Here is a 14,058-nt window from a genome sequence, read left to right as displayed (position 1 = left end):
TTCTGGTTTTTTTTTTCTTCACATATTTAAACACATGAATTGATGAAATAATCCACTTTTTTAACGAACGCAAATAATTATGACGAAATTAATTCATCAACAATACTTCTTAAACACTTCTTAAACACTTCTTCCTCAAAGTAAAAACACAACTGAATTGATCCGTTGATGAAGCCCGACTACAACAATCACTGCACTAATGCAAACAAAATTTCAGTTCAATGGATGGTGGTGCTGACCAGTTCATACGGCTGTTGCGGAACGGATGGTACGGTTTCCGTTCTATTCTCAGAGCATACGATCTCAATAAAATTATAGGGAAGATTGTACACGATCACAAGTGTATGCGTTTGAAATAGTGCCTACGATGCATAATACATTTTATTATTCGCGTCGATTGTACTGTTAGTTGTGCTTAACTCTTACACATGCACGTACAGAATATAAAACACGCGCGAATTCTTCTTCTATAATTAAATCGAAAAAGAAACTATGTGCAAAAACTTGATAGGGATTTGCCTGATATGACACTTTGTATCAGTTGCTGCTATTTTCAATTTGAAATTTTCAGTTAAAAAACACTTCTCATTTGCATCGGTCGCACATTTCAAGTTAGGCACTTTCCATCCGCATGAAGAACAAAATGGCTTTTTCGGGATATTCTGACCCAACGGTACTTTGCTCTTCGAAGATCGTTTTTATTATTTGTTTCAATTGGAAATGGCTAGTGGTAGTGGCAGCCACGGTGAAAACAGCCAAGATTCACGATGGTATTTCACGGCAGTACAATTACAAAATTCACCAAGCAGAAGCCAAGGCATCGACGCTGAAAAGCAAATAGAACTCAGACAACAAGCCGCTTACTTGATTCAAGAAATGGGTAAACGGCTTCAAGCGTCAATGTTTTTTTCATTTTACATTTTCTCTATCACACAAATTATTTCACCTTTATTTCCAATTGGTCGGAGAGTACTAGCTATTAAGCCATTACATATAGCTAGTAGCTAAAGCGATTTTTTTGTTTGAATTCACACCAAACGTTTTTTTCTGCCAATTTCTGAATTGTAACGTTTGTCAAATCGTGTAAAATGATTTAATTTAAAAAAAAACTGATTTGACCGAAACAAGGTGGAAAGGCAACCAAGAATGCTGGAATCTGTAATACATGTCTCACAAGAATACATGCCAGGAGCAGTTGAAAACCGAACAAGTGAAGCCTACACTGAGCAAGAACAAGACTTAATGAACATGCCACCCAATTGAAGGTAATGAGTTTGATTTAAAAACTCTATCTGCTTGTATCGAATATCTTGCGCTGTGTATCCGCATTCAACCAAACGATAAACCATAATGAGCATATTTTCTGTTTGTTTTGCAGCGTATAAGGATTTAGCCCAAACCGCATATTTACTTCCAACGAGTGCATAGTCGTTTGCTTCTTTTGCTTCTTTTGCTTTTCCATAACAACAATGCTTTGTTGATAACCAAAACGGCTAATCGTATGTTTTCATCCTCGCCCAAATTTTATGTCATAATCTCAAAGACTGATTGTTTCTACAGAACGACTACGGATGATTAGTTTCGAGGTAAATCGGTTTCGCATATTCTAGTGCGGTACGCGGTAAATGTACTGTTTAGTCACGGCCAAACGGCAGATGAAATTTCAGGTGATGAGTTAGACAGCGTTGGTATATACCAGCACATATAAAGTCACACAAATACACTTACAGCAAACTATACAATATTTGTCAATTTACGGATTCTGTAGAACTAACACAGATACATTGTATTGAATCGGTATAATTTGGCTGTCAAACATTTGAGATGCGCTGACACATACAAGTTATACCGATTCAGTTCAATGTATACAATGTATCTGTGTTGGTTGTAAAGAATGCGTAAAGTGTCAAATATTGTATAGTTTGCTGTAAGTGTATTAGTGTGACTTGTATATGTGTGGTACCAGTGCCTTCTGCCCGAAATTTCATTCGTTGTTTGGCCGTGTATTCATGGATAGTGTTTTTTGTGTGAAAGAAAGAAAAGAGTATATAATATAGTATGCATGATTAAAACGTAAATTGCATTGAAAAAAAGAGTGAAACAATCGTGCAAAAAAGGAAAAAAAATACGCAAAAATTAAACGGAAACAGTGGAAAATTTGTCTGACATCAAAACATCGCAGCGAGCAAATGAGAAAAAAAGAAACGCAAACACCTGAGTCTCCATAACACACAACACACAACGGACGAAAGAGAAGATCACTTTGCTCTTCGAGGGCCGTTTTTATTATTTGTTGTTGTTTCAATTGGAAATGGCTAGTGGTAGTGGCAGCAGCGGTGAAAACAGCCAAGATTCACGATGGTATTTCACAGCAGCACAATTACAAAATTCGCCAAGCAGAAGCCAAGGCATCGACGCCGAAAAGGAAATAGAACTCAGACAACAAGCCGCTTGCTTGATTCAAGAAATGGGACAACGGCTTCGAGTGTAAATGTTTTTTTTTTTTCATTTTACATTTTCTCTATCACACAAATTATTTCACCTTTATTTCAAATTAGTTGGAGAGTACTAGCCATTAAGTCATTACACCGTATAAGAAGTTTTTCTATTTTTTGTCTTTGACTTTTGATTGAATTACACATTGCTCATTGCGGATCATGAGAGACGAAAGGATAGGTGCTGTGATTTGCTATGGAAGTATGCACAATTAGGATGTTTTCGGTATTAAATAAACAGAAAATGGTAGTTTTAGTTTGATAGAGCAGAGAATTTGGAATCGATTTCATATATTTTTGTTCGGAATCAGTCCAAGATGCCACTTCCCACAAGCAAAACAAATGTTCGTCGAATTTTGAGGTTATATCACTATTCGCTGAAACTAATCTGATATTTTTCACTTTTTTCGATTCAATCTCACTACCAGAGATGAATTCTCAATGCAAACATTTATTTTCACGTAATTTTCATTGGAAAAAGTGGCCAAATAGTCGAAAATTCACACAAATTGTATTGCCCCTTTGGCCGGTTCTTCAACCATAGAAAAAACACCGACAAACTCATTTTTTTCACAAAAATTCATTCAATGGGTTTGAAATACACGACAAATTATCTAAATCCACTAAAATATCCAATCGAACAAAACCAAGAAGGCCAAATTGCAGCAAAACCAAAACGTAAACAAAAACGAGCTGTCATTATGAAATTCGGGCTGGAAAATATCAGATTAGTTTCAGCGAATAGTGATATAACCTCAAAATTCGACGAACATTTGTTTTGCTTGTGGGAAGTGGCATCTTGGACTGATTCCGAACAAAAATATATGAAATCGATTCCAAATTCTCTGCTCTATCAAACTAAAACTACCATTTTCTGTTTATTTAATACCGAAAACACCCTAATGCACATAGAATACGAAAATAAATCAACGCGTTAGCATGTCATTTTACAATGTTTGCAATGCACACGTACATACGTATGGCGTTTGCATATTTTCAGAACAATTCATCAAACCCTATCTCAATTACAAGCTGCCAAATTGTCTTGCTATGATCTTACTTAAATTACATTATGTAGAGACTTGTAGACACTAGTTTTAACTCATGCAAAATAAATTCATATAGTTTTAGTTTTTTCTTCCATTAAAGTCAATTTTTTTCTCTCTCTGTTTGATTTCCAGCGATCAATCATGTATAAATACGGCTATAGTTTATATGCATCGATTCTATGTATTTCATTCATTTGCAAAATTTCATCAAAATGGTATTGCGATGGCTAGTTTGTTGCTAGCTGCAAAAGTAAGCACGAATTGTTGAATATGAGAATATCTGCACGTTTTTACGTGGAACTTAAAATTGAGTACAAGCGATTTTTTGTTTTGAAGTTGTTTTTTGTGCCAAATTCTGATATGTAAAAAGAAAGAAATTTCCCTTAGTTTTTGGTGCGAGTTCAACAAAAATCGCTTTAACTCAATTTCAAGTACTAAATTCCGCGTGTGTGTATCAAATCGTGCAAATTTTGAAAACAACTGATTTAACCGTAACAAAATAAGGTGAAAGAGCAACCAAGAACGATGGAGTCTGTAACAAATGCCGCACAAGCATGCACGCCAGGAGCAGTTGAAAACCGAACAAGTGAAGCCCACGCTGAGCAAGAACAAGACTTAGTTTTCAATGAAAATGTACTTTTGCACACATTGGGTTTCGATGTACACGTTAAACATCCTCATATGCATATTGTCAAAACATGCTACCTAATTAAAGGTAATGACCGAGTTTGATTTGAAAACTCTATCTGCTTGTATCGCATATCTTGTGCTGTGTGTCTGCATTCAACCAAACGATAAACAATAATGAGCATATTTTCTGTTTGTTTTGCAGCGTGTGAGGATTTAACCCATACCGCATATGCCCTAGCATCGAACAGCTTGCATTTGACGACGATGTGTCTACAGTACAGGCCAACTGTAGTTGCGTGCTTCTGTATAAATCTCGCCTGCAAATGGACTAGGTGGGAGGTAATATATCATTTAATCCATGCACATATTCAACCATTTATCGCAACGTTCAAACTAACTGTTCATTTGTTTTGGTCACAGATTCCACAGTCAACAGAAGGTATGGATTGGTTTTATTATGTCGATAAAAACGTCACGATGGAACTGCTAGAACAGTTACAGGATGAATTTATGGCCATTTATGAACGAAGCCCGGCAAGACTAAAGAACAAATTGTGTTCAACGATAAGAAATGCAATGAGTAGTGGAAGATCTGTGAGTATATATTCATCAATGTACATCAACTGTTCTGAACTAAACCGTTTTCTTTTCTTTTCTATCTTCGCTACTCAAGACAATCAATTCGCAAAGTGGAACACATAATTCAGGACCACGGCATCGATCATCTAGTCATCATTCGAGTGAGAAACAATTAATAAAAATCGACAATCGATCACAATCACTTTCCATATCAACATTCACAATTGGATTAAAAACGTACACTATCAAAATTTTCAAAATTTTTGTGCTAGTATTTCTCGTGATATACGGAATTCACGGCATTTTTTCATCATTTTCTGATGAAAGCGAAGACAAAAATGAAGTTGTGGTCTGAAAAAGAACCAACCACAACAAATCGAAATTCATTTCATGTTTAGTTAATAGTACATTTGAAAAAACGACAACATTTTCTGGTTTTCGAGCTCAGTTGGCTACGCCAATGATTATTATCGTTGCAAAGTGGCGAACCTGTTTGGAACTTTTAGTATTTTTCAAATGAATTTCTAGTATAAATAGACCGAAATGAGGACGTCATAAGGTGTTTATAGTATCGGTTTGAAATTACCTTCATAATGTCATTGGAAAAAACAGTAATTTTTGATATAAAATAAAGAAACGTTAAAATACAAATCCAAGGAAAGTTGCTTCATAATAACACATGAAATCATGAATAAAATCTTTTAAATCTAAACACAAAATTGCTTCTAATTCAAAATGAAATCAGTTGTTTGGCCCATGATGGGACATGAACATAACTTCTTGTGATACGTGATTGTTGCTGTGTAAGCGAATGGACGATCGCGATGGAATTATAATGGTTCTGGATGCAATGCATGAATGCCGTTGATTGACCCATATGTAAGTATCAGAGTTGATGTGGCCGCGGCTACAACTGAGCTCTTTTCATCGATTTTAATTTGATTTCTTCTATTAAATAGAACATCGGCTGGATTGACTGAGATAATGCGACGTCAAAAGTCGATCTTTTGCAAGTATAACAACTTGAAAAGATTGCGTATGCAGACATAAGGAAACGTATCAAAATAAATTTACTTAAAAAACGAAATATTCATATTACATTTCATAAATTGGCCCAAGCCCACTTTCCTGTCATGTTCCATTTTTTTTCTTCAGAACACATCTACATTTTATATTGCTATAATATAACAATTTACATTGCATGATGTATATATAGCAATAGCTATGGCCATATTGTGTAACACAGTCACAACGGCCCATGCTTGAAATGGAACTCGCATCGACATAGAAAAGATAATATAAATTCAAGCGGCTGACGCTTGAACAGACTACGTGAACTAAAGAGCTATTGATCTTGTTTTGTTTTGCTTTGTTACTGCAAGGAAATTTATATTCATAGTATTTTGGCTTGTATCCATAGTGTTTTTGAAAGGAAAGGATTTTATCGATGCATTTCATGCAATGCAAATAGCAAAATTTGTTGTGAAACAACTTTTATTTCCTTTACTTTGTTGATAACAAAAACGGTTAGTCATATGGTTTCATGCTCGGTCAGAAACGATGATAACGTGCGCATATATTTCTCTTTGAGTGGCTATTTCCCCCCTATATTCTATGTTATCATCTCAAAGACTGATTCTTTCTACAGAATATTCGTCATTCTCGTTCAAGAAATTATGAAACAACATGAACAATGTGAAATGAGAGAAATTGTAATCTATATTTCTTTTCGTTTTTGCTTCAGCTTTAGCTGACTTCATCCAATGTGTAAAAACTTGAAAAGGATTGGCCTGATGTGGCACTTTACATCAGTTGCTGCTATTTTTAATTTTAATTCGAAAATTTCAGTTGAAAAACACTTCTTCTTGGCATCGGTCGCACATTTATAGTGCTCTCAGTGCACGGCACTTTCTTGTGCAATTGTGACTTTGAGAAAAAAGCGACTAAAATTTTGTGAGTTCAAAATCTTTGCTAAAGAAAAATGCAGCATTTTTCAATTTGAAAATAATATTCATTTTATTGGAATCATAAATAGTTGTTGAAAACTTCAATTAATAAGAGAACTGAATATTTATTTTTTGCTTTATTCAGAATCAAAATGATTGCCGAGAGTAAAGGAGGAGTCTTTTCAATTCAACGTACGAAGGAAGGCCAAAACATTGGCCAATGTACCCGCCACAGTTTGAACAGGGGAGAGTTTCAATTCACATTGAAGTTCCAGTCTCAAACTGTCGACCATCACATCATCTCAAGTGATATGTCGTAGTGAACGAGTTTTTCTTAATTTCTTCGTCACCAGTGGCGTATCCAGGGGGGGGGGTTTGGGGTTCAAATGATTAATACAAAATCGGATTTCGTCTGAATAAGATATGACTCGATTATAACGTGGGTGAGTGTTAATCAATTCATTAATTTACCATTTCTTTTGTTGTGAAGCATGTCCGAATGATTTGAATAAACCAGCAAATGCAGCCAAAATCAATGTGTTTTTCGATGGTCATCAATATTACATTACTTTCTTTGAATTCAAACTTATCTGTGTTTTAATAGCATTTGGCATAACAACACTTCTACAAATATGTCATACGTTGCTATGAGTAGACTGATTTAAGCAGTAGAGGCAAATTGATTTCAATAAGCCTTTGTTTATTATATTTCATGATTTGTTTACCGTCGCCGAAAAAATGGCTAGCAAAATCGGTGTAAACATCACAATACCGAGAGTAGCCAGCAATGCAATCGAGATAACTATGCGTGCACTTCTGCCGAAGAGTATTATAGATTGCCCATTTTTATACCTCTCCTTGATCATGTCATATGCAACAACGGTTCGTAAAACATAGAGATATTTTGAATAAAATACAGAATATTTTGCCCAATTTTATTACTTGTTTGACAGAAAAAGAAATAAATGAAACCGTTGAAATGATATTGAAGCAATGGCCAAACATTGAATATGACAACGAAAATATTGTGAAGAAAGAAGCTCTGTTGTGGCAACAGAAATGGGTTTCAACAGAAGAAAGACCAAAAAATTTCATTTCGTCACTAAACGTGTGCAATAATCCAATATTTCCAAACATATATAATATGTTTAAAACTTTGGCCACGATACCTACACACTCAAAAATATCTGTAAGAATTTGCACGATAATAACAATCAAAATGGGATTTATATGACGTATCGCGTTAAAAATTAAAATATCGTGTAATTTTTAATGTTTCAAAGTTGACACAAACATTTGACAGATGCGTATATCGGGTAATAATATTGACCAATTCATTGATTTATTTGAAATTACATGATATTTTATCGTTTTTACACGATTTGTCATATAAATCCATGTTTGTTTGGTATCATCGTGTAGATTCTTAGTGTGTATTACCATTGCCACACCAGAGCGATCTTTCTCTACGCTTAAGCGTATTAAAAAATTTTTTTGATTCCGATACTTCATTTTTCTACTGTATATGCGTTTTTTTTCTGAAAATTTCCTTTAAAAAACTATAATTGAAAAACACCCCCCCCCCAAATTCAACTCTGGATACGCCACTGCTAATAATACTGCTATACATTTGCGTTTTACAACATTACTCTACGTCGGCATTTCACAAAGACACAATCAGATGCAGAATTCTCTACGCAGAAGAATGCTCCATGCAAATCCATTCGTCGTTTGTGAGCATCGGTTCGAGTTGATACACAATACATTGACAGTGAGAATGTTATTGAGGTTTGTGCAAACACACAATTTACACCAATTGATTTTTGATCAACGAAAGGACACAAACCTTTACACCGTCAGCCATTTTCAATTCATGTTTTTTTTATTTGAGTAAAACAAAATTGACTCGTCTTAGATTTTTTTTTCATTCAATTAATACTCCAAAAAACTGGTACATTTCATTATATTCTGAACAAATTTGGCAAAACACGGTATGTCAATTGAATTATAAAAAATAATTCCAAGAAAAACACCTTATTATGATGACGCAATACGTAATTTCATAATACGGCCAATTTATTACAGAACCCATCAAAAATGGACAACTTATGGAAGAAGGAAACAGGGCGAGCTGAATATGTCGATCTTTTTGCGTCTGTACAGAGATCATCATCGGATGACATGTTCCTTGAATTAGTCAAAAGGCAACAAACTCGGAAAAACAATCAAAAATCGACCGAATGGCGATTGAAGGGAAACGAACTATTCCGCCAAGAAAATTGGCCTGAGGCAGCAATATGCTACAACAAAAGTTTGTGTTATGCCGAAGTTGGTTCTGAAAATGTGGCGTTAGCATATTCGAACCGATCAGTCTGTCTCTTCCATGGTCAATTATTGAATGAAGTCTGAATGAAGTTGCGTTAGCATATTCGAACCGATCGGCATGTTACTTTCATTTGAAGTTTTACAATCAAGTTTTGGTCGATATTGAGCTCGGCAAAAACACAAATCTACCGGATCGCCTGCTACCGAAGCTGGAGCAACGTAAAAACGATACTTTGAACTTGATGTCAATGGTTGAGCGTAAAGATAGTTTCAGACCAAAACTAAGCTACGAAGCTGACAAGAATTTCCCGTGCATGGCAAATGTCGTGGAGATAAAATACAACGAGGAATTTGGTCGTCATTTGGTTGCAAAGTGTGACATTCCGGTCGGACGAACGGTTTTGATGGAAACAGATTTCCTTCGAATCGAAAACGACATGCTCACGTGCAATACTTGCTCGCAATTATGTACTAATGGTGTTGCTTGTCCCAATTGTCCCGATGTTATGTTCTGCAGCGTCAATTGCATGAATAACGATCAAATTCACAAATTGGAGTGCGGTACATTTTTCTTCTACTTCCACTTAGATTTGCGATCAAAACACTTTTGTTCGCCATCACCAGTTTTCCGGACATGGACAGTCTGATGCAGTTTGTTGAAGGTGCACTACTCGAAAGGCCAGAAACATTGCCGACGTCATTGAACGATTCCAAGTCAAAGTATCATTTCTTCTTCAAACTTTCAACATCAGCACCATTTCCCCATCCACTGACGGAAGCTATCATAGTTGACATGGCTGTCCACCTTTATGAACACTCGATGGGCTTGCCGAAAGTAAGCGATAGTTTCGATAGTGATCAAAAGAAACGATTCCTCATGCATTTGGCCATGCATCATATGCTAGTTTACAACAGTAACGCATTTGGATGTGGAGATTCTCAGCATGTGGCCAACGTCACTTCTCTTATGAACCATTCATGTGCTCCCAATATTATCAGTTACTCTTTAAAGGCAATGAAATCGGTGTGACAGGACGACCAATCAAAAAGGGTGAACAGCTTTTCATCAATTACTCGAAGGATTTCGATGGAATGTCGTCAAATGAACGAAAAGCAGAATTGAAATCTCGCCGGGGCTTTGATTGCAAATGCGAAAGATGCGAGCCAACGCGTGCACCAATCGATCGAAAACTGATTACGGCGGATCCATGTTACAAATACGTGGCCAAAAATCAACACATTGATATTTTACACAATCAAACTGAATCTGCCATCATCAAGAAGAAGTGCGTTGAATTTTTTAACAAATATGGACGCTCAGCATGGTCATCGGAAATTGAATTGATTTTCAATGTGTACACAAATCATTTAACAAATACGTTGTAAGTTGTTCACTTCTCTTTTGTGTTTCTGTCGCAAGAATATTTCTATATGCATCAAAATATGAAAATAACAAAAATTCAATGCACAAATGAAAATCAATCAAATTAACCACATTCCCGAAAAACCATCTTTAAGAAGATCAATCAATACAAATCCAAATGTTAACATATCCATTTTATTTTAAATAAAGAACAGAAAAAAGCTCATACCACTTTTGTACTTGAACGTTTTTTAATTTGAACAAAATTCATCTCTTGACATTTTTCCCTCTCGAGAAATGGTCTTTTGAAGAATAATCAGTTCTCGTTCAACTGTTAAATGAAACATAAGAATGACAGAGATGGCATGAGCCGTGCGAGCATTGTTCACAACATTACTGTACGTCGGTGTTTTACAAAGACAGATGCAGAATTCGCTACGCAGAAGAATACTCCATGCAAATTGTTTCGTCGCTCGTGCGTATTGGTTCGAATTGATATACACTACATTGACAGTGCGAATAATAATGACGTTTGTGCAAACACACAATTTACTCCATTTGATTTTTTGGTGAATCAAAGGGCACAAGCGATCACGCTGTCAGCCATTTTCAATTCATATTTTTCATTTGCGTAAAAAAGTTTATTCTTCATAGATTTTTTCTTCATTCAAGTAATAATCCAGATAACTGCTACATACCATTATATTCTGAAAGAATTTGGCGAAACACGGTATGTCAATTCAATGATGAAAAATAATCCAAAGAAAAAATCCTTATATTGAACCTTAATCTGATGACGTAATACATAATTTCGCAATATGTTTAAATTATTGCAGAACACATCAACAATGGACAACTTATGGAAGAAGGAAACAGGGCGAGCTGAATACGTCGATCTTTTTGCGTCTGTACAGAGATCATCATTGGATGACATGTTGCTTGAATCAGTCAAAAGGCAACAAACTCGGAAAAACAATCAAAAATCGACCGAATGGCGTTTGAAGGGAAACGAACTATTCCGCCAAGAAAATTGGCCTGAGGCAACAATATGCTACAACAAAAGTTTGTGTTATGCCGAAGTTGGTTCTGAAAATGTGGCGTTAGCATATTCGAACCGATCAGCCTGTCTCTTCCACGGTCAAATATTGAATGAAGTCTTGGTCGATATTGAACTAGCTAGAAACGCAAATCTGCCTGATCGCCTGACAAAAAAGCTGGAGGATCGTAAAAATGAATGTTTGAAGCAGATGTCGATGGTTAAGTGTGAGGGAAAATCCAAACTGAAGCTAAGTTACAAGGCTGACAAGAATTTCCCGTGCATGACGAACATCGTGGAAATAAAATACAACGAGGAATTCGGCCGTCATTTGGTTGCAAAATGCGACATTCCAGTTGGGAAAACTGTTTTGTTGGAAACGAATTTCCTTCAAATCAGCGATGAACCGTCGGTGTGCCATTCATGTTTACGATTGGGCATGAATTGTATGGCCTGTCCAAACTGTCCCGATGTTATGTTCTGCAGCGTTGATTGCATGAATAACGATCAAATTCACAAATTTGTGTGCGGCAGATTTTTCGCAACCCTACCACTACCAGTTAGATTTGTGATCAAATCAATTTTGTGCGCCATCACCAGTTTCTCCGACGTGGATAGTCTGATGCAGTTTGTTGAAGGTGCACTGCTCGAAAAGCCAGAAGCACTGCCGACGTCATTGAACGATTCCAAGTCAAAGTATCATTTCTTCTTCAAACTTTCAACAATAATACCATATGATGATGAACTACTCAAGGCAACTGACATGCTTTATAGATGTATGATTACTTTGCCGAAAGTAAGCAATCTGTTCGATTGTGATCGAAAGAAGCGTTTTTTTATGCATTTGCTCATGCATCATGTTCTGGTCTGCAACACTAACAAATTTGGATGTGATGATACTAAGTATGTGGCCAACGTCACTTCTCTCATGAATCATTCATGTGCTGCCAACGTTATCAGTTACCCTTTAAGAGGTTATGTAATCGGTGTGACAGGACGACCAATCAGAAAGGGTGAACAGCTTTTCATCAATTACTCGAAGGAACTCGATGGAATGCCGTCAAATGAACGAAAAGCAGAGTTGAAATCTCGGCGAGGCTTCGATTGCAAATGTGAAAGATGCGAGCCAACGCGTGCACCAATCGATCGAAAGCTGATTACATCGGATCCATGTTATAAATACGTGGCCAAAAATCAACACATTGACATGGTGCGCAATCAAACTGAATCTGCCATCATTAAGAAGAAGTGCATTGAATTTTTGAACAAATATGGACGATCAGCATGGTCATCGGAAATTGAATTGATTTTCAATGTATACGCAATTCATTTGGCAAATGCTTTGTAAGCTTTTCAACAAATTTTGATCTTGTATGTCGCAAGAATATTTCCATAAGCATCGAAATGAGAAAATAGAAAAATCAATGCATAAATAAATATCAATCGAATCAAATACATTTCCGACAATGAATCTTTTAAAAGAATCTCTTTTGCACTTTATAAAATAAACGTATTTTCAATAAAATATTACCAGAAAATTAAAAAAAATTTCAACTTTATTTCTTCGCATTTTTTTCCCTCTTGAGAGATAGCTTTTTGTGAATATTGAAAAATAATCCTCGTTTAATCGTTAAAAGATGCAGTAGAGAGATGACATGAGCCGTTAAAGCATAGTTGATGTTCTACAAATACAAAAACACACGCAAAATTCGCAACTAAGGGTTATAGTTGAAATGCAGATTGATAGATTTTTGAGTCAATAGTTTGAAGTTTTGGTTTTGAAATAAATGAAGAAAATGACAAAACTTATGAACCATACATGTAATGCAAGTTATTTCGTAAAAACAAGCTATGTTTTTTTTTCAACTTAAACCAATTGAACGAAATTTCGGGCTGTGTCCCAAAAATCATATTGTGTTTATTAATTATTTTATTGGAAATACATATTATCTATGCACTATGCGTTTCCTCTTCCTCTGAAGAAAAGAAATAAAACAAAACAAACATGGAGTTAATCGAATTCGTTCTCTGAGTGTTTTTTTGTTTTGCGAATAAAAATATTAGAATATGGAATTACATTTTTTAACTCTTTTTTTTTCATTCATTTCATTTTTGAATTAATTTTTAAGAGATTGCTAAAGAATAAGCAATCAAAAAACTACCATCGCCCTGAATCGTAATAATGGTTTGGTTTTGAAAAAAAGAAGAAGTAAGTTTGGTTGCATTTATTTTCAAATGCATTCGAGAATAGAACAGTTACAGTTAACCTGTTGTTGTTGTTGTTGTCTTATAAAAAATTGGTTTTTTTTTTCTCGAAATAATATGTTTAATTTTTGTTCTCCTCTTTCTATTGGGATTTAATCTTTAATATGTAATCTAGGCCCAACATTTTTTCCTCTCCCTCTTTGTTTTCTCTTCTTTGTTTTTAGCTCTTCATGAAATGTAGGCTGCAATTATGTTTTAATGCGATTCTTTTGATTTTTCTTATTTTCCTTTACATTCTCTCATCCTGAAATTTGAATACTGTTTTTGTAAGTTTTGTTTGATAGCCGCCTTTGACTTGATAAATTGGTGATGATATATATCTCTGTGTGTGTGTGTGTGTGTGTGTGTGTGTGTGTGTGTGTGTGTGTGT

General features: G+C 35.4%; 2 protein-coding genes across 2 annotated transcripts; both read left to right on the top strand.

The window, feature by feature from the left end:
- Positions 1-1,938: 1,938 nt before the first annotated feature.
- Positions 1,939-5,472, top strand: LOC129570694 (cyclin-T-like). Its single transcript, XM_055450393.1, has 6 exons — positions 1,939-2,487; positions 3,677-3,794; positions 4,049-4,259; positions 4,377-4,513; positions 4,595-4,768; positions 4,848-5,472. Exons 1-6 carry the CDS (start codon positions 2,312-2,314, stop codon positions 5,106-5,108), a joined length of 1,077 nt encoding a protein of 358 aa, XP_055306368.1. The 5' UTR covers positions 1,939-2,311; the 3' UTR covers positions 5,109-5,472.
- A 5,430-nt stretch (positions 5,473-10,902) lies between these two features.
- On the top strand, positions 10,903-12,971 carry LOC129570708 (SET and MYND domain-containing protein 4-like). The gene is made up of 2 exons (XM_055450414.1): positions 10,903-11,117; positions 11,224-12,971. The coding sequence occupies exon 2, from the start codon at positions 11,236-11,238 to the stop codon at positions 12,769-12,771; it is 1,536 nt and encodes a 511-aa protein (XP_055306389.1). The 5' UTR covers positions 10,903-11,117; positions 11,224-11,235; the 3' UTR covers positions 12,772-12,971.
- The last annotated feature ends 1,087 nt before the right edge of the window (positions 12,972-14,058 follow it).

Source organism: Sitodiplosis mosellana, unplaced genomic scaffold (genome assembly GCF_009176505.1).
Source record: "Sitodiplosis mosellana isolate CC-2019 unplaced genomic scaffold, AAFC_SMos_1.0 Smas_scaffold_75, whole genome shotgun sequence".
In the NCBI taxonomy this organism is placed as follows: Eukaryota; Metazoa; Arthropoda; class Insecta; order Diptera; family Cecidomyiidae; genus Sitodiplosis; species Sitodiplosis mosellana.
The sequence above is the reverse complement of the archived record's forward strand: the minus strand, read 5'-3'. Positions and strand labels throughout refer to the sequence as shown.